Source organism: Chelonia mydas, chromosome 25 (genome assembly GCF_015237465.2).
Source record: "Chelonia mydas isolate rCheMyd1 chromosome 25, rCheMyd1.pri.v2, whole genome shotgun sequence".
Lineage (NCBI taxonomy): Eukaryota > Metazoa > Chordata > Testudines > Cheloniidae > Chelonia > Chelonia mydas.
The window spans coordinates 1,957,388-1,985,365 of NC_057858.1; the positions used below are offsets into that span (position 1 = coordinate 1,957,388).

Consider the following 27,978-nt stretch of genomic DNA (forward strand, 5'->3'; position numbering starts at 1 on the left):
CCCTGCACAAAGCATCCAGATTGAGCCCTAGGGCAGCCCCCTCCTCAGGGTAGGTCCAGGCCTGCAGCTGATGGGGCTTTTCCTTCACAGGGGTGAGGTGACATGTCAGTGGCACCCAGGTGTGCGCCATGGGCTGGCCTGGAGCAGCCGAGCCAGGCTCCCCACCAGGCCCAGGGGTCTTGCTGGTGGTTTGCTCTAAGGGGGCTGGGACTCGGCCAGGGCACGAGGTGTTTTTGTGGCGGTTAGTGCAGGCAAAGGCGCGGTTCCCTGGGTTGTGTCTGGGAGGCTCGCTCGGGGGTACGGGAGGAAACCCACAGCGGCGCCCCTGGGTGACGCCTGGTCCGGTTCTTAGCGGGCTCCTGGGGAGCAGCGCCGGGGCTGGGAGGGCGGTGGCGGTGGCGGCAGCTCCCCAGCAGGGAACTCCCAGAGCCGCCTTTGGAAGCAGCTCATCCCCTCCCGCCGGGTAGGGACTGGGGGCTCCCGGCCTTTTCCAACTTCAGACCCCAAGCAGGGCCCGGGCCCAAGAGCTCCCGCATGCCCTGGAGACCGCAGCTCCAGCCTGGAGGGAGACACGCTGGCAAGGGGCCTGCACGTCTGGAGCTGGGCTCAGCTCCCCCTCCCCGTGCCAGGCTGCGCTGCGCGGGGAGGCAGGAGGAGAAACCGGAGACGCTCCCTGGCCGCTCCCCAGGGCACTCCCCCGTCATTATGCAAAGCAGAGCGGCGAGGTGCGCTGGGAGGCTATAAAAGGGGAGCGGCCGGGTCTGGGTGTTTACTCCGCTTAGGCTGAGCCGGTTGCTGCACCGGGCCGGCTGCGCTGCGCTCCCACGCGCCGGGCACCCGGGCTGCGCTCTGCATCGCGCCGGCTGCGCTGCGCTCCCACGCGCCGGGCACCCGGGCTGCGCTCTGCACCGGGCCGGGCTCGGCTCTGCGCCGGGCACCCGGGCTGCGCTCTGCACCGGGCCGGGCTGGGCTCTGCACCGGGCCGGCTGCGCTCCGCTCTGCATCGCGCCGGGCACCCGGGCTGCGCTCTGCACCGGGCCGGGCTCTGCACCGGGCCGGCTGCGCTGCGCTCCCACGCGCCGGGCACCATGCGGCTGGCGGGGGCAGCCCTGATGCTGTGCGCGGCGGCGTGGCTGGGCCCCCGGGCGGGCGGCTTCCCGGCCGGCAGCAAGGAGAGGAAGGTGCAGTTCGCCTCCTGGGACGAGGTGAACGTGATCGCGCACGGGCTGCTGCAGCTGGGCCACGGGCTCAAGGAGCACGTGGACAAGACCAAGGGGCAGCTGCGGGAGCTGGGCGGCCGGCTGAGTGCCCATAACGGCTCGCTGGGGCTGCTGCTGCGCCAGACCCGCGAGGCGCAGGAGCAGGGCGGGCAGCTGCGGGCCGCCGTGCGGGAGCTGCAGGGCAAGGACCAGGAGCTCTTCAGCCTCTCCGAGGCGCTGCGCGAGAAGCTGCAGCAAATGGCCGGGGACAAGGCGGAGATCGCGGGCCGGCTGGAGCAGCTCGAGGGCAAGATCCGGCAGGTGCTGCAGGGGCGGCCCTCGGAGAACCAGAGTGGCACGGAGCTGGGCACGCTGCAGGTGAGTGCGCCCCTGGCCGGGGGTCCCCCGCGCTCCCTTCCCCTGGCCGGGGGTCCCCCGCGCTCCCTTCCCCTGGCCGGGGGTCCCCCGCGCTCCCTTCCCCTGGCCGGGGGTCCCCCGCGCTCCCTTCCCCTGGCCGGGGGTCCCCCGCGCTCCCTTCCCCTGGCCGGGGGTCTCTTTGGAGTGGTGCGTCCGTTCAAGCATCCCCCTCGTCACCCCGGAGGTGCGCACACGTGCCGGGCCGCTCGCCGCTCTCCCAGGGACAGCGGTCTGGTGAGCCCCCGACCCGGCGCGGCTGGCTGCCGCTCCCTTCTCGCCGACGCCTTGACCTCTCCTGGGGGCTGCTGCCGGGAAGGGGAGGCCCCTGGGGCCGGCGGGCTGCGCTGTCAACTGAGCGCTTCATGCGCTACGTGCCGGACGAGCCGCCAGAGGCAGAAAAACCAAAAGTAGCCTGGGGGATTCCCAGCCTTGATCTCGGAGCTGGACAAACGTGGGGCAGAGCCGGGCCCGCCCGCCCCCAGAGCGACCCTCGCCCGGCAGCGGGGACAGGCTTTGCCAGCTCATCGTTTTCTTTGTATTTTAGTCCCTAATGGATGCTCAGAACAGGAGAATCGAGGCGCTTTTGCAGAAGGTCAAACAGCAGCAGTACAAGCTGGACAAGCAGAACCTGCAGATTAAAAGCCTGCAGAGCAAAGTAAGTTCCGCAGGGACTTTTCCTGAATGTTAGTAGCGGGTCAACTAGGGAGCAGAGACGGACACCAGCAAACGCTGGCGGCAGGCTGGGAGCCTCTTGAGAGCCTAATCTAACTTAATAATTCAGGACCCAGCCCAGGGGCTTCATCGCCGTCAAGGGACAGTAGAAGGAATCGTTTAGCTTCACAGAGCTTTAAAAGTGCCTGCTGTCTTGGCACAAAGTTCTGTGTGTGTCTGACCCAGAGGATCAAAGGCTAGAAGTGGGAACCTTTTATCCAAGCCCCCTCACCCTCTGAAACGGGGGAGGGGGTTCAGATAGATTGGACCGCCTAGACCTGAGGTGCTCTGCTCTGCTACCTCTTACTTTGTTTGCAAAATAAACTCTTGGCTGACACGGCTGTATAAAACCACAGGCACTGCGAGCCCCAGACCGGTTGTATAATCGCCCCAGGTGAGGTCAGCCATCGCTCGGGGCTGATCCTGGAGCAGGCAGGCAGTGTCACCACTAACTGCTCTGGGTTGCAGACCAGCTCACTTATGGATCAGTGTTTCAAGTCTGCTCCATAAAAGTCGCTAACTTGTCCATGCTTTTGGCACAGGTCAATCTGTTGATCCCTCTGCATCTTAAGGACAACAAAACTCAGAGTCTAAAGTGGAGGATAGACCTGAAGAAAAGCATCAGACCCACCAACCAGAGCCAAAACACCAGCGTGGAACCTGCACAGCCACAGAGTGAGTATCTGTCACCTCCCTCCCACCCCGTGAGCAGAGTCGGCCTGTCAGCAGTTCCAGCTACAGCCCAGAAACAAAAGGTTCAATTGTCCTGATTCAGGATGTGAAATTGGCTTTCACGGGAGTTGAGTGGAACTGGAAGGATCTGCTGTGTGGTCAGGGTCTGGCGTCCAGGATCTAGCAGGGATCCAAGGATCCAGTTGGGCAGGGATTTAAGGATTTTACAGGAGTCTTTCAGCCTCAGATGGAGAATGCCCATGGGAGGCAGATTAATTCTGCCTGAAGGCATGTAGTTAAATGGATGAAGTGGCTGAATGAGGCTGGCAGGCCAGGGTGGTAGCACTTGGTCATTGGGTTTGTGCAGAGGTATCTTGTTCTATCTGGGGGTTGAAATGCAACTGGGGAGTCTTCCCATATCCTGTATCCCTCGGTGTGGGGGTGGGGTTCATCTGCCACCAACGAAGGACAGGAAATAGATGGGAAGCTGTGGGTCTATCTACCTGTGTCACTCTGGGGTCTGAGCACCTCACCATCCAACACCCCCATGAACAGGGAAGTACTGAGGCTGTCTCCACTGCACAGAGGGGGAGTGAGGTGCAGGGAGCTGGAGGCTTACCTGGGAAGCCTGTGGCTGAGCAGGGTTTTGAATCCCAGTCCCAGGTTAGTGCCCTGGACTGCTGGACAATTCCCAGCGCGCGCACATTCATTGGGCCTGTGACCTTTCGAGCAACCTCCTTCAGGCCGCACAAAGAGCCTGGCTCTGCTTCCATCACACTGCATACTCCTGCTGAATTCAGTGGAAGCAGGACCAGGGTGAGTGGCTTAGTGGCTCGTTGGGCCATGCACTGCAGGCTGTTCCCCGGACAGGAGTTCTGTGCAGACTAGGGAAATGACTAGGCTCTCCGGCTGGCTGTGTAAAGGGTCTGATCCAAATAAGAACGATCTAGAAGGCAAGTGGGTTTCCTCTGTGTCAAGCACAGGAGGGTCTCCAGGCAGAAAGGCTGCAGAGGGGGGGCTAGTTAGTTAGCATGTGGGAAGACTGAAAGCAGAAAGTGCTATTACCTGGTTGCTGCTGCCCCTGAAAGAGCAAAACACAGAGCCAGGGGCTAGGCAGAGAACAAAGAGCATAAGAGACGAATGCAGACAGGGAGAGCCCAAAATATAGCATGCTGCATGTGGGGAACTTCCAGCCAGCTTTCAGTTGAGTTGGGTTAGCCATTGGTCACACTGGGTTCTTGGAACCAAAGTCCTCTATATTAGGACAACGAGGAGCAAACTAGAGCACCACATTCCTAAAAACCTTTCCCAAGTTCCCCTCTGCCCTTGCCTTACATGGCTGGCATGAGACTGGGCAGGGATGGTGTCCCTATCCTCTGTTTGCCAGAAGCTTGGAATGGGTGACGGGATGGATCACTTGATTGACTGTTCTGTTCATACCTGGCATTGGCCACTGTCGGAAGACAAGATACTGGGCTGGATTGACCTTTGGTCTGACTCAGTATGGCCGTTCGTATGCTCTTATGAGGGCAGCATCTCCCCTAACCCTGTCTCTACGCTGGGGCATACTGACTATTGCAGGCTGTGGCAAAGACTGGTCAGCAGGACCAAGAGTGACAGAACCTTGGGTCTCTTTCACTGTGGAGCAGGCCATGCTTATTCTGTCGATGGCAGTGGTGGTTCCACTCAGGACAAGGTTCCCCTTTTAGGCCAAACCTTGAGCTCCTCTTCATTTGCCTGATCACTTTTGTTGACTGGAAACTGCAATTAAATTTTCGCCCTGATCAGCAAGGAGAAAGCCTTCTGGCAAGTGCTGGCCCCAGTGTCCTCCCTGGGCTGTTGGTTCCCTGCATTCCTAGCAGCCATCACTCCGAAGGTTGGTTCCCAGAACTGCTCCCTGCGTATAGAGAGCCCGTCCCCCAAGTGCTGCACTGGGGGTCGTGTGGGCAATGAGCCCCCTAAGCAACTTCAGAATGGCCCTTTTATTTACATCCAGTGAACACAAGTTAACAGACTCCGCATGGCACTCGGTCAACTGTGCAAAAGTTGAAAGTTTGAAACAACCTCAAGAGCAAGAGGTTTAATCACTTGCAGAAGACGGATCATGTCTTCAGGCGCTGCATACGCTCTCCTCCCTGGCAGCTCGCCAAGTAGGCAAAAGTTAAACCCTAGTCTCCCAACAGTGCTGGGATTCCAAAATAATTTGGTTGGGGAAGGCGGGGTGGGGAAAGCAAAGCAAACAGTTCCTACTGGGAGTAAAAGAAACACTTGAACAACTGAGCCTGGAATGCAATCCTGTGTTCAAGGAACAGTGTTTACTCTCTGCTTGACGCGTTCCATAAATACGTGGCCATCCAAGGAGTAATTCTGCTGGGCTTTGTTGTTTTAACGTTCCTTTATGGGTTTATTTTTTTTAAATAAACACTTCACTCTTCATTTTTACGAGCCTGTGGGCTCAGGCTCTTCCACTGGGGATTTAAAGCTTCACAACTAACAACACTAAAAACTGAAGTCAGAACTACTACTTCTAAAGCAAAATGAGCTGAGGTTATGGAGCCAGCTGCACCTCACTTAGTTAGGAACGTAGCTGCTGCAGTAGGGGAACAAAGCCGCAGCTGAGCAGGGTGGTATATCTGGCAAAGCCCAGCAAGCAGGTAACTGTTCGACAGGAGCTGCTCAAAGATTCTTGGCCCCAGCAAACAACAATCTCTCTGGGGCAGCGTGGTGTGATCTGCCTGACTTGTGGGTTGGCAAGAGATCCAGGCATCATGCCTGCAGATAGTTAGGTCAGATTAGAGAAGGAAGCAGTGAGTAGTCCTGAGAAAATGCAGCATGTGATTTCTTCTGGCCCCTGGGTCTATGTCCTAGACTGGGAGGCAAGCCCACCCTGCCGTAATTCCTGCTGACTCACCTGTGTTTGGCCCGGTGTGAGACACGCATCCGCCACTCGGCTGGTCAGAAGCTGTAGGATGAGTGTCACATTGCAGAGCAACGTGAGTCAGTCAGTGCCTGCATCCAGCCCCATGACAAACTAAAGTAATGGATAAGAATTAAAAGACTAAGAATCCTGCATCCAGCCCCTTCCTCAGCCCTCTCTCCAGATCCTGTTTGCTTGGCCCAGCAGAGTGAGTTGGGGCAGGATCTGGAATGACGGTTAGATGAGTGAGTTTTGTGGTTTGGTGCTATTTGTCACAACCCTGACATGACTAAACGGCCCCTCTGGTAGCAGGGTGACCAGACAGGAAGTATGAAAAAACCAGGATGGGGGTGGGAGGAAATAAGAGCCTATATAGGAAAAAGACCCAAAAATCGGGACTGTCCCTATAAAATCAGGACATCTGGTCACCCTATCTGGTAGCTTGCTCCTGGACTGGCCTGGTTCAGCCTGGTCTTGTCTATGAATGACTTGGTGGGGCCTGGCACTGATGGCCGAGCCCAAGTGTTGATGCTAATCCGAGAGGCCAGTGCATGACGGCCGCCTGTTCGAACCCTGGCGTCTGTGCAGGCTTGCGTGGGGAGCGGTTACCCTGCTGCGCCTCCTTGGTGAATGGTGATTTCAGCTGTCAACCCACCACCTCGCCTCTGCTCGGGGCATCTGGTTTCATGGTGTTATGGGGGAGGGAGGAGGAGTAACCTGCCCAAAGAGTCAACTAGGTGAAAGTTCAGACCTTAGCAAGAAAATAGCTATTATGACAGTCGGGTGCGACCCACGCGGGAGGGGGGAGCATGGCTGATCAGAAAGGCAGCACGGTGATTGGCTGGAAGGAAATTGGGTGAAAGTTAACAGTCCTTTCTAACCATCCCTCCCCCTTCCCCCGAGCAGGCTTGCTTCATTGTTTTGGGAAGAAACCCCTCCCCCAGCACGTTCCCAGGCTGGGCTAACCTTTCCCCTACTTCAGACTCAGATGCTGATGTCAGAGCAGGGGGGCGGGTGTAAGGAGGCTGCGGGGAGCCCTTGTCCCGGCATCGGCCTTTCACGGAGAGCGGTATTTAAAGCCTGGACAGGGGTTTCCATCCCTGTAGCATCTTGGTGTCACTTCCTTTATATTAAAAACAACAACCCCACAGTGTGACCCCACTGGGTGGGGTGCTCGGTGGAGTTTGGGTGGGGCTCTTTTGTCTGCTGGCCTGGGCACATGGAGAGTGGCTGGCACCAAGTGCTGCTCCTTGCGCTTCCCATTGGGCCTGCTGCCCAGACACTAAGGTGGGAGAGGCCTTAGCAATACTCTTTGTAGCATTCAGCTTGAGCTCTGACAGCAAGAGCCATGGGCTCGGGGCCAGCGCAGGGAGCAAATGGACACTCGGGGGGGGCGGGTGCAAGTATGATGCAAGACCTACTGTACACTGCTTTACAGTAAAACCTCAGCACTGAGCTCCCAGGCCTGGCGGGAACGAAGCTCCTGCGCTCCCCAGTGGAGGAACAAGGCAAAGGAAGTGGGGGAAAGTTCATGTTTACACTCACATCCCTGCGGTTCCTCTTGAACTCGTGCTTAGGGCAGCTGCACAAGAATCCAAGCTCCAGTTCGCCAAACCCAAAGGAGGGGGCTGTCTTCATTTAGACATATTTTTTTTGTCCCTGCAGCTCAAGGGAACAAAGACAATATGTTTCAAAGCTGAATGCAAAGGGCACTGTCCCAGCTTCCCCCAGGCAGCTACGTTAGGAACAGACCTCGCTTTGTTTGGGGAGGTGCTAGGAAAGGGGCTCTTGCCACCTGTTGTGGGCGGACAAAGAGCTGTTTGATTTTGTGGCTGTTCCTTGATGCTCTGCAAAGCTGGGTAAAGTCCCTGCATGTCCTGACACCTTCCTGTCCTTTCGACTCCGGTTTTATAACTGGATTCTTCTTAGGCCTGTTGATTGCTCCCAATGGACTTTTACCAGGTCTGTTGAAATGGTGACTTGCTGGCAGTTACAGTAAAGCCGAGGCCAAAGTCCAGGCATCTGGGGAGAGGAGGAGCCGAACTTCCCTTTGCTGTACAATTAGTCTTGCTGATGCTTTGCAGGGAACAGTCAGCCTCTGGCCAGTGGCCTTAGTGGCAGCTGTGGGTTGGTGACTTCCCACGGGCCCTGGCAGGGCAGCCCTCTCAGTGTCTGAGCCAGTCCTGGCCTGCAACTGGGAGTCCCACCAGGGTTGTGCCTGGTCCCACACTTCCCCCTATTCATTGCTTATGGGGGCATTGGTCTTATGAGGGGCTCTGGGCAAAAGGGTCACCGTATGCTCATGGTCTCTGCTCCGCACCTGCTGTTGTGTCAGTCAGCAAGCCATGCACCAGGCCATCCGGCAGCACGTCTTCCTAATGCTGTGCGTAGCTGGCATGACTACAGTCCCATCTGAGAGCTAGATGGAACTTGCAAGCAGTTTGTGCATTAGTGGTAGTCTGGGTGAGTTAGAACAATATTCTGCAGCTATTGCCCTCTGCAAGGGTGGGGTGGGGGGGAAAGGAGCATTACCCCTTCCTACCATCTGCCCTCATCAGAGATAATGTCCAGAAGCCGCACCGTGCCGCTACCTGTTTGCCCCTGGTCTGCAGACTCTGCATAGCTCATGTGACCTGTCTCACCAGCTCCTCCTCCTGGCTTACACACTTGGCCCCGTTCTCTGGTTGGCTGTAGCTGTCTATTTACCCGGGCTCTTTGAGTCCTGTAGTAACTTCGGTACAAAATGAAACAAGCCCAAGAGCCTGGAGATAAATGCCTTGGAAAATTTTAGGGCTTTATTTTTTATTACTTCTTTGTATTGCCGTAGTACCTAAAAGCCCTAATCATGGACCAGACCCCATTGTGCTAGGTGCTGTACAAACAATCTCTAGCTGTAGCATTCAAAGTGGTGATTAAGCTGGGCTCATTTGTAGAAGTGTGTAGCTGCTAGGATTGTGGTGTGAACAAAACCGTTTGAGAGCAGCATGCTGAGACAGCTTCTTCTAAATTCCCCCTCTGTCTTTTTGCAGAGCTCCCACTGGACTGCCAGCAGCTCTTCCTGGCAGGGGAGAGAAGAAGTGGTGTGTTTCAGATCCAGCCCTTTGGATCTCAGCCTTTCAAAGTCTACTGTGACATGACTGCTGGTAAGTGAGGGGAGCACCCTGGGCCATTCTGAGTTCTGCAAACTGTTCTTGGAAATAACAAAACTGAAATAAATGAACATTCTCTTCCACCCGCAGAAGGTGGCTGGACGGTGATTCAGAGGCGTCTGGATGGCTCCATGGACTTCGACCAGCTTTGGGAAGCCTACAGGAATGGCTTTGGAGACCTTAGCGGTAAGCAGATGATGGAAGACTTTTTTATTCTTTTTATTCTAGCTTTTCCAGATCGGCAAGCAAATTCCATGCCCACGCTACCCCGCCCTCCCAGAGATGGACCAAAGATCTTCACCCAGCAGAACACCCAGCTGGACGAGTGGGCACAGCTGGCTGAGAAGGGATTGAGGAAGTTGGGCCAAAATTGAAGGATTGGGCCAAAAGAAATCTGATGAGGTTCAACAAGGAAAGTGCAGAGTCCTGCGCTTAGGACGGAAGAATCCAATGCACCGCTACAGACTAGGGACCGAATGGCTAGGCAGCAGTTCTGCAGAAAAGGACCTAGGGGTTACAGTGGACGAGAAGCTGGATATGAGTCAACAGTGTGCCCTTGTTGCCAAGAAGGCCAATAGCATTTTGGGATGTATAAGTAGGGGCATTGCCAGCAGATCGAGGGACGTGATCGTTCCCCTCTATTCGACATTGATGAGGCCTCATCTGGAGTGCTGTGTCCAGTTTTGGACCCCACACTACAAGAAGGATATGGAAAAATTGGAAAGAGTCCAGCGGAGGGCAACAAAAATGATTAGGGGACTGGAACACATGAGTTAGAGGAGAGGCTGAGGGAACTGGGATTGTTTAGTCTGTGGAAGAGAAGAATGAGGGGGGATTTGATAGCTGCTTTCAACTACCTGAAAGGTGGTTCCAAAGAGGATGGATCTAGACTATTCTCAGTGGTAGCGGATGACGGGACAAGGAGTAATGGTCTCAAGTTGCAGTGGGGGAGATTTAGGTTGATATTAGGAAAAACTTTTTCACGAGGAGGGTGGTGAAACACTGGAATGCGTTACCTAGGGAGGTGGTGGAATCTCCTTCCTTAGAAGTTTTTAAGGTCAGGCTTGACAAAGCCCTGGCTGGGATGATTTAATTGGGGATCGGTCCTGCTTTGAGCAGGGGGTTGGACTAGATGACCTCCTGAGGTGCCTTCCAACCCTGATATTCTATGAAGTTCACCACACAAGGGTGCATGCACCCACTGACCTCCCTAGGCACATTGTACACACCAGAGAATCTGGAGTGATCCTAGCACTGCATGCTAACATCTTCCTTGATTTGCATAGCGCTTGTGTGTGATGCCAACTCATGCAAAGTTCCTTGTTTCAGGTGATTTCTGGTTGGGCCTGGAGAAAATATACCACATTGTCCAAGAGGGAAGGTACAATCTTTCAATTGAGCTGCAAGACTGGGAAGGAAACTCTCAGCTTATTCAGTTCCTATTCAGCCTGGGTGGAGAGAACACCGCCTACACACTCAGTCTCCTTGGACCTGTGTCAGGAGAGCTGGAAAATGCTCTTGGGGACTTCAGACAGCTGCCCTTCTCCACTCGAGATCAGGACAACGATTTCAAAGCTGACACTAACTGTGCCAAGCACCTGTCAGGTTAGTACTGGCAAAGGCAAGGTGCTATGTTCCTAAGCAGGAGTCTGTTGTGGGGGGGGATAGCTCAGTGGTTTGAGCAGTGGCCTGTTAAAGTCAGGGTTGTGAGTTCAATCCTTGAGGGGGTCATTTAGGGATCTGAGTCCAAAAAAGGAGGGGGGGACAGTACTTGGTCTGGCCCTGCTTTGAGCAGGGGTTGGACTAGATGACCTCCTGAGGTCCCTTCCAACCCTGATATTCTATGATTCTTTCTCTTGGTGGGTAGGTCTTCCTCCATCTGCCCCAAGCTGCTTGAAGCCTAGCTCTCCTTTTCCAGTGTAAGACCCTCCTTGTTTCGGCACAATGCGAACTGAACTCTGCTTTCGACAGCGTGGGGCAGATGTCACTGGTGGAAAAACGGCCATTTGGGTATTTTGACTCTGACCTTGTCGCCTGCTTCGCCCTCCTCCTTCTCCACGGGGATGGGACCATGAGATCCACAGAGGGAGCTGTGCGAGCGACTCTAATCAAACCTGAAATCAGGTGACGTTCTCATGGTTCCAGGTTCTGTTACAAAGTCATAACTTGGCCCAGCTTGTTCCCCGTGACTCAAACTATCCAAGCAAAGGAGGAGGCCAGTTCATGGACTTAACACGCAAATTCACCTATGTCTGAATGTTTGGCTTGTTTGAACTGTAACCTGAATACAGATGAAACAGACGACCCGTGTGAACCAAAACGGTGGCATTTCCCACAAGGCTAGCTCTGTAACGCACCTACCCTGTCCATCCAGGAGTCTGCTCCTGTCTCCTGGGGCCACCCGTGGCTCTCAGCTGCTCTAAGAGTTCAGCTTTTCACCCCCTAGTGGCCAGAGATTGCACACATGGGGTGTGTGCTCTCAGATGGGAGTGGAATAGCCTTGAGCCACAGCACTGAATGGGGACGTCTGGTGTCAATTCTGAGTGCACATGCACACAGGGCCGGCTCTAGGCACCAGCAAAACAAACAGGTGCTCGGCGCAGCACATTTCTAGGAGCAGCATTCCAGCCCCGGCCATGCCGCCCCTGAAACGTGCCCCCCCGCTCCCCTGAGTGCACCGCCGCCGCTCTGCTTCTCCCCCCTCCCTCCCTCCCAGGCTTGTCATGCGCGAAATAGCCGTTTCGCACGGCAAGTCGGGGAGGGAGGAGAAGCCGAGCGGCGGTACGCTCAGAGGAGGCGGCGGTGGTGGAGCGGAGGTGAGCTGGGACGGGGACCCCCCCCCACCCCACCCCCCCGGTTACTTCCTACACTCCCACCCCAACCCTCGCTCACCTCCTTTCCGCCTGTTCCCCTGAACGCGCTGCCTCTCCCTCGCCGGAGGGGGGAGAAGCGGAGCTGCAGCGTGTTCAGGGGAGCGGGCGGAACGGAGGTGAGCTAGGGCAGGGGGTTGTGGGGGGGGGGAATGTGGCACACCCGGGGGAGGAGGCAGGGCCAGGGATTTGGGAAGGGGCGGAGCCAGGGGCAGGTGAGCACGAAAGAAAAGCTGGGGTGGCCAAAAAATTTTTTGCTTGGGGCTGCAAAAATCCTAGAATCGGCCCTGCCTGCACACACGCCCCCCTCCTCCCTCCATGCTGGGTGACACTGGGCAAGTTGCTGCAATTCAGCCTCCATTCCCTAACTGCAAAATGGAACTAATAACGCGTCCTATTGCATCAATGGATCTGCCCTACCACCTAGGGCTCCGTATGACCAGTATGGGGCTATAAAGTATTTGCATTAATCTGGCCTCTTTGATAGCCATGCAGGCCTAGCTGCTTGCATGGCTTGATCTCCTTCAGACCTGGAAGTAGTGTTGGAGTTCCCTGGAGCATGGGACTCTCTGAAACACCTGTCATGTACACACTTCAGGTCTTTTAACTTTCCAAAGCTCAGCGGGGGCAGATTGTGCTTCGAAGGGAGGGTGAAGCAATAGCTCTGAATCTGGGGTGATTTTCTTATCCTGTTATGGGACTTTTCAGCTGTGAGAATTCCCATTGGCTGAAATCTGCCTCTTCCTTTCTTCCTTCCTTCTAGGAGGCTGGTGGTTCAGCACCTGTGGCCATGCTAACCTCAACGGAAAGTACTTCCGCTCCATCCCCCGCCAGAGGCATGAGCGGAAACAGGGCATCTTCTGGAAGACATGGAAAGGGAGGTATTACCCACTGAAATCTACCACCCTGAAAATCCAACCCACAGAGCTGGAAACAATCCTAACCTAGCTGCCACTTGAAAGACTAAAAGGAGTGCAGATTTGCAGCTCTGTAACTTGGTGTTTACAGAAACCAGAAATGCAACCCTCAGTGACAGTTCAGAGAGGAAGCTTTCCTCACATTAGCAGCTCTTTAGCTGGCAGAGTCTAGCCTGGAGCAATGCAGCAACAGGCTCTTCCTGTAGGTATAACCACTTAGTGTTACCGGGGTCCAATGAACTCAAAGGATGGGAGCTCCCAGAATGGGCGAGTAGCCCTGAACAGGGAGAAGGGTTACTGTGGAAAGCACAAGCTGGGGGAGCAGTCACAGACCAGTGCTGCTGCTGTCCAAGTCAATGATGTACAAAGCTTTGTCCTAAGTCTTAGTTGATCAGTTACCTTTGCTGTTAAAGCCACTGTGTTTTCAAGGGGCTCGCTTGGTCCCAGCACTGAAGGTGGGGAGAGGTGAGGTGAATAGGGTCCTCTTATAACCTAGATAGAACAGCTGCACCCTGGGCCCATGTGCCACCTTACTCCTCTCCTCTCACGGGGATTCCCAACTGGAGGAGGTTCACAAAGCCCCCATGAGCCAAGAGGCTGCTGATACTGTCAGGCTTTTCTTCTAGGATAGCTCCCTGCTGGGCTCTGAGGTTTGGAGCCGTGGTCAAGTGCTGCTGCCAAAAATCCATCCCATTCCCCCCAGAACAGCTGACTAGAGACCCTCCTCTTCTGCCCCACCTCCAGCCATGGCAGGTCAGTTACATGCAGCAGCAAATATAACTCATGTCTGACACCTTGTTTCTCATGACCTCTGCCCAGCTGCCCCCCTCTCTCCTCAGTTACTTAAACCCCATTTGACTGTTTTCCTCCAAGGGGAAGGTTCTGGGAGCCCCTCTTGAGGAGCAGGGACTGAGGCCCATCTAGCTTTCTTCATCCTCAAAGATTACATGCAACTCCTCCTTCCTGGCCTCCCCACCTGGGAAGAACAGTTTCAGGATTTCACCCAGTAATTCCTCCAATTGCCTGTTACCAGGAGACCAGACTAGATCATAGATGTCTGTTTGGCTCTGAGAATCCTGAGCTTCAGAGAGAGCCTAACAGTGCTGCTCCAGTCAGCTAGAACAGCCCCTAGAGTGGCATGAGGGACAGTCTGCCCTTGGGCATGGGCCCAACCCCGCCTCTCCACCCTGAATTCCCAGCGAGGGCTGTGCATCTCTTCCTTCACCGTATCCTGGAGGTTTAGTTTCTTGAAAGATTCCAAAATCCCAGTGTGGACTAGACCCTGTCCCCTGGCTGTGACCTGAAATTGAAACTCTCTCTCTGAAAGGTGAGGTCCAGTAGGGTTCCCCCAAGATGCTGGGAGCAGCATCAATTGCACATGGTGTCTGCCCCTAAATACTGCACAGATTATTCTGGTATCTTCAGCAACTGGATTTGAGGATTTCCCAGAGTATCTTAGAGGCAGGGAGCAGGTGTGCTGGGGTGCGTCTGATCTTTGGGGAGACCCTGGGTAAAGTGGTGATCACTGAAAAACTGTTACAGGCCAAGTTTCCCTCTTGGGTGTTCCCAAGTATCCTGCCCTATTTGAGTCATATTGACTGACTTGCTAGAGCTCTTAGCTGCTGAATACTGTAAATAGTCATTTGTAGAATGCTGGATCTTTTTAATGAATTTGCTGTTTAATTTGCTTCTGTATTTAAATGCAGCGTTAACAGTGTGGTCTAATTTATAAATGTTGGGTTTGAAAAAAATTGAGTAGTTTGTCTGTTTTCAGCTCTTAACCTTTTTATACTAAAATCTGACTTTCTGCAGATGTTGTCGTTTAATAAAACCCACCAACCTGATCAATCTTGCACATGTGTTCCTAGTTCTGCTCTAGGACTACTAAGGAGGTGGGGGAGGCCACCTGGTGCACTGCTATGTAAGGGACTCACCTCTTGGTCCCAACTATGCTAGGTCAGTTCTGGTGTTCACATGTTAACAGATGTCTGGCAAAACTGGGGAGGGCTCAGAAAAGCTACGAGAATGACAAGGTCTGGAAAACAGGCCTTACAGTAAAACTAAGGAAGCTCAATGTGTTTAGCTTATTGGAGAGAACATGAAGTGCCAGTGCAATCCCCCATAATCACCTATGCAGGGAGGAGATCTCTCATATCAGAGGGCTGTTTCTTCTAGCAGCCAATGGAAAAATAAGATCAAATGGCCAGAAGCTTGAAGCTAGACAAATTGAAATGGTCAAACTTGAACGTTGCTTCCAGTGGAGCACCTTTTCAAGAGCTGTGTTGGATTCTCCGTCACTTGGTGTCTCAGGCATCCAATCTCTAGTTAAAAGGATAAACTCTCTTAAGTCAACAAATGCTTGGACTCTGCACCGGAATTGCTGCGTGAAGTTCTCTACTAGCCTGGAAGTGCTCATACAAACCATGCAACGTATCCACGCCCCCTTGTGTTCTGAAATAATACGTTGGTGGATAGATACGGCTGGGGGGGCGGGGAATGGTGTTGGTTTCATTCAAAACTAAATTAGTCCCAGGGTGTGTGAAGACGTTGGAGACCCTCTGTGCTATGTTCACTGAAGTAAGATGCTCCTACGAATAAAGAGCAGTGAAATGGCTGCACCCTTGTGTTCATTTCTGGATTTTCATTCTGTGGCAGTTGGAATAAATTTTCCAGCTTTACTCTCCAATGATATTCAACCTTTATTTCCAGCACCAGCCAGAAATCGTTCCTGTTGTGAGCTACTGCCTGGCACAGGGGACCTAATGTGCAGAAACTGGCTTTCTGCAAGACTCCAGCCAAAAGAGCAAAGCTAGCAGACAGTCCAACCTTTCACAAAAGACTAGCACTGGGATGCTTGCAAGCTAGCTAAAAGAGCTGACCCTGACCAGCTGGAGAACTATCCCTGCTGTTCTCACTTATTCCTTGGTCCTGATCTACCCTATGGTGCAATTCCACTTCTTGCTGTGAGGGATGAGACCCCCCAAGGCAGAGACCAATCACAAATTAAGTGCGTTACTGGGCCTCCCCAGCCAGGTGCGGATCTTTCTCTGGGAAATTCCACTATTGTGACATACATTAACAAGGAAGGGGAAGTACCTGGACTCTTAACTAGAATTCCCTCTGAATCCCTTCTCATCTATTTTCCAATGCACACTTTGAATTCTGATTTTAGTTTGATCTTCAACTCCAAATGAAAGATGAGGGCTCCCTCTGGTGATGAGAGAAATGACACTGCATGCAGTGTCACTGAGGAAAGGGCCGTTTCAGATATTCCTGAGATTCCAAATATTCACAACCATGGATATGAAATGCCCCCTTCTGAGGAAACAGGCCAGCACCAAGTTGGTATCTGATGCTGTGGCCTTATAACAATTAATTTAAGAAAGCATTTATGTAGCAGCTTCCATCTAAGGACTGCAGCGCAAGTCATGCAGCACAAGAGTTCTGAATTCTAGTGAACAGCTCCCCAGTGGGGCACAAAGCTCTGCAGCCTTGCTGGAAAGAGTTGCTTGTTTTCTCACCCCCTCCACCTGTGAACAAACTACTCTTCCCTTAGAATAGGTTCTGTGCCTTGGACAGAGAAGTGTTTATCTGACTGACAGCTATGCTTCAAAACCCCACAAGAATTTAAAAGTGGTAACAGAATCTAGGTCCAGGCTTTAAAATGAGTAATAGCGTGTAGCTGAAAATCAGTTCTCCTTCACTCACCTGCCATGAGTTGGTTCAGGTGCCTACATGTCCCCTGGTTGTAGAGCAGTGCATGGGCTGTTCTATGCTAGAGAGGTGGAGCATGTCACAAGGGGAGGTGACCATACAGAGTCCTCAGGGACAGAAGCCTCAATGAGTCCTGAGGGGTGCAGTGAGAGGTGGGTAGATGGGAGTGATGTGGGGTTTAATACAAACTGTGCAGGCCAAGAACTCTGTGGCCGTCAGAGTCAAGGCTGTCTGGAGTCAATAGGCTGGCCTGGAGGCAGTGGTCACAGACAGATCAAGTGTGACATTGGCGTGGTGAATCACTCATGTTTTAAGCCCCTCCAGAGCAGTATCGCCCACTGCAGAGGTTTCCATATACTAGTTCAAACTAGGCTTCCAGACACTAGGAAAACAAAGAAAGGGCTTTAGGCTTAAATAAATGGCATTTAAACTGACTCAGGGTCTTCTTTCTAGTACAGCTAACAGACAGGATCTTCTGCCGAAGGGGGCCCCATAAGATTTTGGCCTACCAGGGCCCGGTGATGGGTCATGATGGGTGACTTCTGGTAAGCTCTAAGCATGCATATAGGAACTTTCAACTACCTGAAAGGGGGTTCCAAAGAGGATGGATCTAGGCTGTTCTCAGTGGTAGCAGATGACAGAACAAGGAGTAATGGTCTCAAGTTGCAGTGGGGGAGGTTTAGTTTGGAGATTAGGAAAAACTTTTTCACTGGGAGGGTGGTGAAGCACTGGAATGGGTTATCCAGGGAGGTGGTGGAATCTCCATCCTTAGAGGTTTTTAAGGTCAGGCTTGACAAAGCCCAGGCTGGGATGATTTAGTTGGTTTTGGTCCTGCTTTGAGCAGGGGCTTGGACTAGATGACCTCCTGAGGTCTCTTCCAATCCGGATCTTCTATGGTTCTATTGTTTTTGTTTCCTTTGCAATGCTTTTACCTTAGGACTCAATGTGCTTGCTCAAACAGAGCTGGGAGGTACCTTGTACCTGCTGGCAATACACTGTTCATTGCCTTTGGAGAGAGAGCAAAGCGCAGGTGCTACCTTTAGGCATGCTGGCTTGCTGGGGGTATCACAGTGTAAGGCAGGAAGCTGGGCAGCCTTAAAACACTGATCAGAAGGGAGAGAGAGACACACAGGTCTCCACCCAAGAGAAATAACAGCTGGGGGCCAGAAACCTTAGGTAGGTGCCCTTGAGGCTCCACAGAGAGCGAAATACAGGTGCAGTTACCCTGAAACTATGACAGGAACTAAACTGCTATATCCATCCTCAAAAATCATGTTTGAGGGCAGGAGGTTTCTTCTCCCAGTTTAGACAGGATCTGAGAGGGAAGAAGTGCTGTTAGGGGCTATGTTTGCTTGGTCCTTGGGGAGGGGAGGCAGATGTACAGCAAATGGGTGAATTCATCATTGTGGTTCCTTATTTCCCTCTTAAATGGTACCCCACTTGTGTCTCAATCCAGCTGACTACTTTTACATCTCCCATTAACAAAACGCCTCCTCACGTTGCAGCTTCTGAGTCCCTGGGATGGAGGTGCCAGACACTTCCTCCCATTGGCTTCACCTTGACGCCAAACAGTCTTTTGTTATTTACGGAACTGTCGCTTCCTTCACACGGCAGCCCTTCCCCGGGGCTAGTGCTGACACAGAGGTTGTACGGAGGTCCACAGTGAGAAGATTAACAAGCAGGTGGTGATATTCCTGGCTAGCAAGCCTGACTTTAGGATTTTTGAGTCCCCATCAGAGTTGTTCTTGGAAGTTGGCATTTCCTCAATACCTGTTCTTCACCCACAGCAAATCCCCCCGGTCTCTTCTCTCTTGTTTCCTTCCACCCTGCACTGGCAATGGTTAAGAAAAAGCTTGCAGGACACTGGGCAAAGAACACACACAGCTGCAGACCCTACATCCCCACAATAAAATTGTGAGCTACCTGTGAATCCAGGTGTTAGTCTGTATCTGCAAAAAGAGCAGGAGTACTTGATTCAATGGCTGGGTTATTAGACATATTGAATCTATTTCCCCATGTTAAGTACCCTCACACCTTCTTGTCAACTGTCTAAATGGGCCATCTTGATTGTCACTACAAAAGCTTTTTTCTCCTGCTGACAATAGCTCATCTTAATTAGCGTCTTACTCCACCTTTTCATGTTATCTGTATGTATATATATATATATATATATATACATACATACATCTTACTATATGTTCCATTCTGTGCATCCGATGAAGTGAGCTGTAGCCCACGAAAGCTTATGCTCAAATAAATGTGTTAGTCTCTAAGGTGCCACAAGTCCTCCTGTTCTTTCTGTGAATCCAGAACTCCCTGAGCTGTAGAGCAGCCCAGATCCTGTGCTGTTCTGTGGCTGTTTTACACGACGCCAGTGATGCAATATGTCCCCAAAGCCAGCACTGTCAGCCACAGGAAAACCACTCAAGTGTAGCCCCGAGCAGTGGCAGAGCCACTGGGCCGATGGGGCCTGTGCCCAGGAGCCCCGGCCAACCGCGGGGCTCTGGAAAAAGTCTGCCGCCAGCAGCAGAAGCCTGGAGCTCTGGCCGCCGGGTGGGTGGGCAGGGGAAGCCCTCCGCGGCAGCAACACCGGGGGGGCATGTTGTGGGAAGCCCCCATGCCCCAACCCCGCCTCCGGCAGAAGTCACAGGATAGGGGAAACTCCCCCCCTCCAGCTTCCCCCCACCCCCCTGTCCCCAGCAGAAGTGCAGGGGGGAGGGGGGCAGAGCGAGAGAAGCCCCAGTGCCCCAACCCTGGTCCCCCACAGAAGCACGGTGAATGGTGAGGGGAGCCCAGGAGCTGGACCCCTGCTGCAGCCCTGGGACTGGAGGAGCTCTCGTGCCCTGCTACGGACCTGGGGCCGTGGCATGGGGACAGAGCGTCTCTGGTCCTGGGGGCTCCGGGGGGGGGGGGGGGGGAGCCAAATGGAGGGGACCCTGGGTGGAACAGGGGCAATATCCCTGAGGAAAGGGCAGAAAGGGGTGGGGCTGTGGGCAGGGCCACAGGCAGAAGGGGCGGAACCGGGGCAGGGCCGCAGTTGGAACAGGTGGGGAGGGGGCCCCATTTGCTCTGGCCCTGGGCCCCATGAAACTTTAATCTGTCTCTGGCCCTGAGAACATGTAGCCAGAGCAAAGGCTGTGTGGCCAGGATACCTCTACACTCTGCTGATCCCTGGTTGCCATGTGATCTCTTTGAAGACATTGGCAGCTGGCACAAATCAAAGTAACCTTCAGACAGCTCTAACTTACACCAAAGAACCAGCCTCGATCACAACCCCCTTTGTATCCCCCGCTCCAGAGCTGTGTTGCCTGCTCCTCAGCTGCAGCTGACTATCTGGTCCATTACCTTTATGCACACATCGGTGCGAATCAGGTCATGTACACAACTGGCAAAACGTGCACCACTTACTGGTTTTCCCAGAGCAGAGTAGTGTCCATCTTGACAGCAAAGCATTCATTCAAGGAGCCATCCCCACCTATCTGTGTGAAGCAGCAATGGCTGCTCTCCTTCCTGGAACTCCTGTGAGGCTGCTCCTCTGACCACATCTGAGGAGATCTCCGCAGGAAGGAGAAGGGATTCCTGAAGGAGGGTAACTCACTGGAACGGAGAGAGCCTTGTTGAGGTGTAAGAGGGAGGCAAAAGCCATACGTCCACCTCCTTAAGCACCACGCCTCTTTGTACATCACTCCTCCTTGATCAGATGGTGACACACTCTGTGGCACCATTGGTGGGCTGTGTTCTATGCTGTCGGCCAATCACCAAATACTGAGGCTTGTATTCCCACGTTCTCTGCCTAAAGCCCCCCAGCTTATCAATTACTAAAGTCAAAGGGTCATCAGGAAAATATTATTCTGGAAAAAGGCAGCATGTGTTCTCTGAGAAAAAGACAATCCCTGGAGTACATCTATATTGTTAATGCTGAGTCCCTCCTATTATCTTTCTCTTCCATTTCCTGGGCTCCCCTCCCATGACCTTCATGCCCATCTTTCTGCACAGGAGTGACTGCATCATGTTAGCAGCAGCATCTCTCCCAGAAAAGAAGAACTCCCTGCCATGAGTCATCCTCAGGCGGCTCTTCCTCTACAGATACCCGACCTCTTCTGCACCATCCTGTGACTGAGCCACATTCTCTACGCTCATTAGGGACCCCAATCCATGGCTGCTTAGTTTTCCCAGTCAAAGCATGGACAATAGCCTGGTACTACCTGTCACAGAGTTCACTCACTGCTAGGGCACCTCCTGGCTGCTCTGGGGATTAGTTCCTTCCAGGTCCTGTGCCCCCTTCTGTCACTCGTTCATGTGCACTGCCACCCATCTCTCTCTCTCTCTGTGACTCAGGGTGCTCTCTCTTCGTGACTTGGCCCTCTGGCCAGGAGACTGTGTGCTTTCCCCTTCTGGGGGTTATCAAAGTCTCTCCATCCAAAATGGCAGTCTTCTTCCTGACTAGACTGTGTCATTTCCCCAGTGGCTGGTAGGGAAATCTGGGCCTGTCTTCTCCAGGTTCCAGCTCAGGGACCCTCTAATCAGCAGCCAAGGTCTGCAGTGATGCCATTTCGCTGAGCCTTTTCCCACCCTTCTGGATAAACCCTTCCCTAGGGCCCGGGTTCCCTGGGGGTTTCTGCTCTCGCCCTGGGTTTCCTTCCTCCCCTCTTTAACATCCTAAGAGTAGATGCAGGCTCCCTCACTGCAGCCTTTTCTGCTTCCAACTTCCTGGCTTTATACCAGCCATGCCTGTTCCTTCTCAGCTGGGCTTACTTAGGCCACCTAATTCCCCTCAGGTGTGGCCTATCCATTTAATTGGCCCCTTCTCAGCCTCATTAACACTTCTTAGGCTAGTGTGGGGTGAACACCCGAGCACACTACCATGCAGTAGACTGCTGAAGGCTGCCACTGGCACAAGTGTCCAGGGAATAGGGGTTAGCAGAGTGGGAAAATGTGAGGGGTAGGAAACTGTAGAAGATAAGAGAAAACATGTTCAGCCACACCATCAGGAGCTCATTCACCTGCACATCTACCAATGTGATCTCTGCCATCATGCGCCAGCAATGCCCCTCTGCCATGTACATTGGCCAAACTGGACAGTCTCTACACAAAACAATAAATGGACACAAATCTGACACCAGGAATTGTAACATTCAAAAAACAATAGGAGAGCACTTCAGTCTCCCTGGACACTCAATAACAGACTTAAAAGTGGCCATTCTTCAACAAAAAGAAAAACTTCAAAAACAGCCTTCAACAAGAAACTGCAGAACTGGAATTAATTTGCAAACTTGACACCATCAAATTAGGCCTGAATAAAGACTGGGAATGGCTGGGTCACTACAAAAAATAATTTTCCCTCTGTTGATACTCACACTTTCTTGTCAACTGTTGAGAATGGGCCACATCTACGATGATTGAATTGGCCTCATTAGCACTACAAAAAGTAATTTCCCCTCTATATTCACCCCTTCTGGTCAACTGTTGGAAATGGGCCACATCCACCCTAATTGAATTGTCCTCTTTAGCCCTGACCCCTGCACTTGGTAAGGAAACTCCCATCTTTTCATGTGCTGTGTATTTATACCTGCCTACTGTATTTTTCACTCCATGCATCTGATGAAGTGGGTTTTAGCCCACGAAAGCGTATGCCCAAATAAATGTGTAAGTCTCTAAGGTGCCACAAGGACTCTCCATTGTTTCAGCCTCACTGAAGCTATCAAAATGCATCCTGTCTGATTTTGCAGAGCTCTCTGGGAAGCAATGGGACCTGTGGATAGATGTACAGTAGACCCCATGTCTACAAGATTAGGAAGGCATCAGACAGGGCACCTGGGCTCACACCCCCCAGAACAGAAGATCTTGTTGTTTTGTGTTGCAAACAGGTCCACTCAAGAATAACCTCCGTCCAAAAAGATGTTCTGGAGGATGGAGTCTTTGATTTCCCACTTGTGGTCTGAAGAAAAGTGTCTGCTCAAATGGTCTGCTATGCTGTTTTGCAGACCAGGTAAGCGTACCACAGAGAGTGAGATCTGGTGCTTGATGCACCAGATCCAGAGCCTGACTGCTTCTTGACAGAAAGGGGAGGATTTTGCCCATCCACTTTGTCAGGGTTCCCTCCCCACTCTGAACTCTAGGATACAGATGTGGGGACCTGCATGAAAGACCCCCTAAACTTATTTCTACCAGCTTAGGTTAAAACTTCCCCAAGTCACAAATTCTTTGCCCTTGGAGGGTACGCTGCCACCAACAAGTGATTTAACAAAGAATCAGGGAAAGGACCACTTGGAGTTCCTATTCCCCCAAAATATCCCCCCAAGCCCTTACATCCCCTTTCCTGGGGAGGCTTGAGAATAATATCCTAACCAATTGATTACAAAGTGATCACAGACCCAAACCCCTGGGTCTTAGAGAAATCAGTCAGGTTCTTAAAAGAAGGATTTTATTAAAAAAAAGTAAAAATCACCTCTGTAAAATCAGGATGGAAAATAACTTTACAGGGTAACAAAGATTCAAAAACACAGCAGAACTTCCTCTAGGCTTAGTTTCAAAGTCCCTCCCTCCAGCAAAGGAAAAATTCACAAACAGAACAAAAGATAATCTAACACGCCTTGCCTGGCTTTTATAGGAGAAGGAGTTTTCTGACCTCATGCTTCTCTGCTTCCCAAGAGAACACACACAACAAAGCCTTCCCCTCCTCCCCTTCCCCCAAGATTTGAAAGTATCTTCTTTCCCCATTGGTCCTTTTGGTCAGGTGCCATCCAGGTCATTTGAGCTTCTTAACCCCTTACAGGTAAGGAGGAATTCTAGGCTACCCTTAGCTGTATGGTTATGACACACTTGTTAATGTAAAATATGGTCATTGTATTGTCTGTCATTATCTGTACAGACTGACCAGACTGACCCACAAGCTTTGTGGACTGTTCTGAAGTCTAAGACGCTGAAGTGCATTTATGCTTCTCAAGGCATCCACAGGCCTGCACCTGCATACCATCTATTTGTGCTCTCCATCCCAAAAGTGAGGCATCTGTCTTCTTAATTTTGAATGGGAGGAGAGGTGTAAAGGGAACTTCTCTGCAGGCTTTGTAGGGTCCTTCCACCATTTCAGGTTGACAGAACTAGTGAAGGCATACAGAGGGCCATATCCAGATGATATCTGATGGGTGTATACCAATCTCAGCCAGACTTGCATGCATTGGAGTCATAGTCTGCCATGAGACTTCATGAAGCTACACAAAGCCATGTGTCTGAAATGAGTGAAGACACTGTGGTGTCTGGATGCTTGAATAATAGGAATATAGCAGGAGGAATATACTACTAACCAACTGACCGGGATGATGACCAGCAGTTGTGAAATGCTTAGGGAGATTAAAGAGGCTACAAAAACAGAAAACCAAATAATAACAGGATTTCAACTATCCCCATGTTGACCTGATACATGTCATCTCAGGATGGGATGCAGATTAAATTTCTAGACACAATTAATGGCTGTTTCTTGGAGCAGTTGGTCCTGGAACTAGGCAATTCTTGATTTAGTCCTAAGTGGCGCACAGGATCTGGTCCAAGAGGTGAATTTAGCGAAACCACTCAGTAATAGCAACCTTAATGTAATTAAATTTAACATCCCTGTAGGGGGGAAAATACCAAAGAAACCCACCACAGTGGCATTTAACTTAAAAAAGGGGAACTACACAAAAATGAGGAAGTCAAATCATGGACTTGTTTGAATCTAAAATTGCTCCGATGAATTTGATTCTCTGGATGGGAGTCAGATGGGCTTTTGAACACTGACTTTCAGATGCAGGTTCTGGAACAAGTTGAGTGTGTAACTAATGGCTTCTGAGACGTGTTGAGGAGATTGTCTCTGTACCAGCCAAACATCCAGGTAAGGATACACTAAAATAACCTCCTTCTTAAATGTGCTGCCATGACTGCTAGCACTGTGGTAAATAGAATCATAGAATCATAGAATATCAGGGTTGGAAGGGACCCCAGAAGGTCATCTAGTCCAACCCCCTGCTCGAAGCAGGACCAAGTCCCAGTTAAATCATCCCAGCCAGGGCTTTGTCAAGCCTGACCTTAAAAACCTCTAAGGAAGGAGATTCTACCACCTCCCTAGGTAACGCATTCCAGTGTTTCACCACCCTCTTAGTGAAAAAGTTTCTCCTAATATCCAATCTAAACCTCCCCCATTGCAACTTGAGACCATTACTCCTCGTTCTGTCATCTGCTACCATTGAGAACAGTCTAGAGCCATCCTCTTTGGAACCCCCTTTCAGGTAGTTGAAAGCAGCTATCAAATCCCCCCTCATTCTTCTCTTCTGCAGACTAAACAATCCCAGCTCCCTCAGCCTCTCCTCATAAGTCATGTGCTCTAGACCCCTAATCATTTTTGTTGCCCTTCGCTGGACTCTCTCCAATTTATCCACATCCTTCTTGTAGTGTGGGGCCCAAAACTGGACACAGTACTCCAGATGAGGCCTCACCAGTGTCGAATAGAGGGGAACGATCACGTCCCTCGATCTGCTGGCAATGCCCCTACTTATACATCCCAAAATGCCATTGGCCTTCTTGGCAACAAGGGCACACTGCTGACTCATATCCAGCTTCTCGTCCACTGTCACCCCTAGGTCCTTTTCCGCAGAACTGCTGCCTAGCCATTCGGTCCCTAGTCTGTAGCGGTGCATTGGATTCTTCCATCCTAAGTGCAGGACCCTGCACTTATCCTTATTGAACCTCATCAGATTTCTTTTGGCCCAATCCTCCAATTTGTCTAGGTCCTTCTGTATCCTATCCCTCCCCTCCAGCGTATCTACCACTCCTCCCAGTTTAGTATCATCCGCAAATTTGCTGAGAGTGCAATCCACACCATCCTCCAGATCATTTATGAAGATATTGAACAAAACCGGCCCCAGGACCGACCCCTGGGGCACTCCACTTGACACCGGCTGCCAACTAGACATGGAGCCATTGATCACTACCCGTTGAGCCCGACAATCTAGCCAGCTTTCTACCCATCTTATAGTGCATTCATCCAGCCCATACTTCCTTAACTTGCTGACAAGAATACTGTGGGAGACCGTGTCAAAAGCTTTGCTAAAGTCAAGAAACAATACATCCACTGCTTTCCCTTCATCCACAGAACCAGTAATCTCATCATAAAAGGCGATTAGATTAGTCAGGCATGACCTTCCCTTGGTGAATCCATGCTGACTGTTCCTGATCACTTTCCTCTCGTGTAAGTGCTTCAGGATTGATTCTTTGAGGACCTGCTCCATGATTTTTCCAGGGACTGAGGTGAGGCTGACTGGCCTGTAGTTCCCAGGATCCTCCTTCTTCCCTTTTTTAAAGATTGGCACTACATTAGCCTTTTTCCAGTCATCCGGGACTTCCCCCGTTCGCCACGAGTTTTCAAAGATAATGGCCAAGGGCTCTGCAATCACAGCCGCCAATTCCTTCAGCACTCTCGGATGCAACTCGTCCGGCCCCATGGACTTGTGCACGTCCAGCTTTTCTAAATAGTCCCTAACCACCTCTATCTCCACAGAGGGCTGGCCATCTCTTCCCCATTTTGTGATGCCCAGCGCAGCAGACTGGGAGCTGACCTTGTTAGTGAAAACAGAGGCAAAAAAAGCATTGAGTACATTAGCTTTTTCCACATCCTCTGTCACTAGGTTGCCTCCCTCATTCAGTAAGGGGCCCACGCTTTCCTTGGCTTTCTTCTTGTTGCCAACATACCTGAAGAAACCCTTCTTGTTACTCTTGACATCTCTTGCTAGCTGCAGCTCCAGGTGCGATTTGGCCCTCCTGATATCTTTCCTACATGCCCGAGCAATATTTTTATACTCTTCCCTGGTCATATGTCCAACCTTCCACTTCTTGTAAGCTTCTTTTTTATGTTTAAGATCCACTAGGATTTCACCGTTAAGCCAAGCTGGTCGCCTGCCATATTTACTATTCTTTCGACTCATCGGGATGGTTTGTCCCTGTAACCTCAACAGGGATTCCTTGAAATACAGCCAGTTCTCCTGGACTCCCTTCCCCTTCATGTTAGTCCCCCAGGGGATCCTGGCCATCTGTTCTCTGAGGGAGTCAAAGTCTGCTTTCCTGAAGTCCAGGGTCCGTATCCTGCTGCTTACCTTTCTTCCCTGCGTCAGGATCCTGAACTCAACCAACTCATGGTCACTGCCTCCCAGATTCCCATCCACTTTTGCTTCCCCCACTAATTCTACCCGGTTTGTGAGCAGCAGGTCAAGAAAAGCGCCCCCCCTAGTTGGCTCCCCTAGCACTTGCACCAGGAAATTGTCCCCTACGCTTTCCAAATACTCTTGGTGTGTTCAATAGACCAAAAGGTAACACTCATAAGAACGTAAGAATGGACCTACTGGGTCAGACCAAAGGTCCATCTAGCCCAGTATCCTGTCTTCCGACAGTGGCCAATGCCAGGTGCCCCAGAGAGAATGAACAGAACAGGTAATCACCAAGTGATCCATCCCCTGTCGCTCATTCCCAGCTTCTGGAAAACAGAGGTTATGGACACCATTCCTGCCCATCCTGGCTAATAGCCATTGATGGACCTTTCCTCCATGAATTTATCTAGTTCTTTTTTTAATCCTCTTATGGTCTTGACCTTCACAACATTCTCTGGCAAGGAGTTCCACAGGTTGACTGTGAGTTGTGTGAAGAAATACTTCCTTTGGTTTTAAACCTGCAGCCGATTAATTTCATTTGGTGATCCCAAGTTCTTGTTTTATGAGAAGTAGTAAACACTTCCTTATCTACTTTCTCTATACCACTCATGATTTTATAGACCTCAATCATATCTCCCCTTAGCCGTCTCTTTTCCAAGCTGAAAAATCCCAGTTTTATTAATCTCTCCTCATACGGAAGCCGTTCCATACCCCTAATAATTTTTGTTGCCCTTTTCTGAACCTTTCCCAATTCCAATCTATCTTTTTTGAGATGGGGTGACCACATCTGCACACAGTATTCAAGATGTGGGTGTACCATGGATTTATATAGAGGCAACATGATATTTTCTAAAAAAAGGAGTACTTGTGGCACCTTAGAGATTAACAAATTTATTTGAGCATACGCTTTCGTGAGCTACAGCATCCGATGAAGTGAGCTGTAGCTCACGAAAGCTTATGCTCAAATAAATTTGTTAGTCTCTAAGGTGCCACAAGTACTCCTTTTCCTTTTGCAAATACAGACTAACACGGTTGCTACTCTGAAACATGATATTTTCTGTCCTATTATCTATCCCTTGCTTAATTATACCCAGCATTCTGTTCACCTTGTTGACTGCCGCTGCACATTGAGTGGATGTTTTCAGAGAACTATCCACAATGACTCCAAGATCTCTTTCTTGAGTGGTAACAGCTAATTTAGACCCCATCATTTTATATGTATAGTTGGGATTATGCTTTC

At 51.4% G+C, this 27,978-nt stretch overlaps 1 protein-coding gene across 1 annotated transcript; it reads left to right on the forward strand.

Annotated features, from left to right (window-relative positions):
- The first annotated feature begins 694 nt into the window (after window positions 1-694).
- ANGPTL4 (angiopoietin like 4) lies at window positions 695-14,696 on the forward strand. Its single transcript, XM_037885956.2, has 8 exons — window positions 695-824; window positions 1,062-1,577; window positions 2,161-2,271; window positions 2,870-3,002; window positions 8,946-9,059; window positions 9,156-9,251; window positions 10,395-10,670; window positions 12,699-14,696. Exons 2-8 carry the CDS (start codon window positions 1,089-1,091, stop codon window positions 12,881-12,883), a joined length of 1,404 nt encoding a protein of 467 aa, XP_037741884.1. The 5' UTR covers window positions 695-824; window positions 1,062-1,088; the 3' UTR covers window positions 12,884-14,696.
- Window positions 14,697-27,978: the final 13,282 nt, after the last annotated feature.

Excerpts from the sequence above, each read along its gene's own strand:
- ANGPTL4 (XM_037885956.2), top strand. The coding sequence starts at position 1,089 with ATGCGGCTGGCGGGGGCAGCCCTGATGCTGTGCGCGGCGGCGTGGCTG. Across the intron at positions 1,578-2,160 it reads CGGAGCTGGGCACGCTGCAG|TCCCTAATGGATGCTCAGAA; the intron begins GTGAGTGCGCCC and ends TTTGTATTTTAG. Across the intron at positions 10,671-12,698 it reads CTGTGCCAAGCACCTGTCAG|GAGGCTGGTGGTTCAGCACC; the intron begins GTTAGTACTGGC and ends CCTTCCTTCTAG.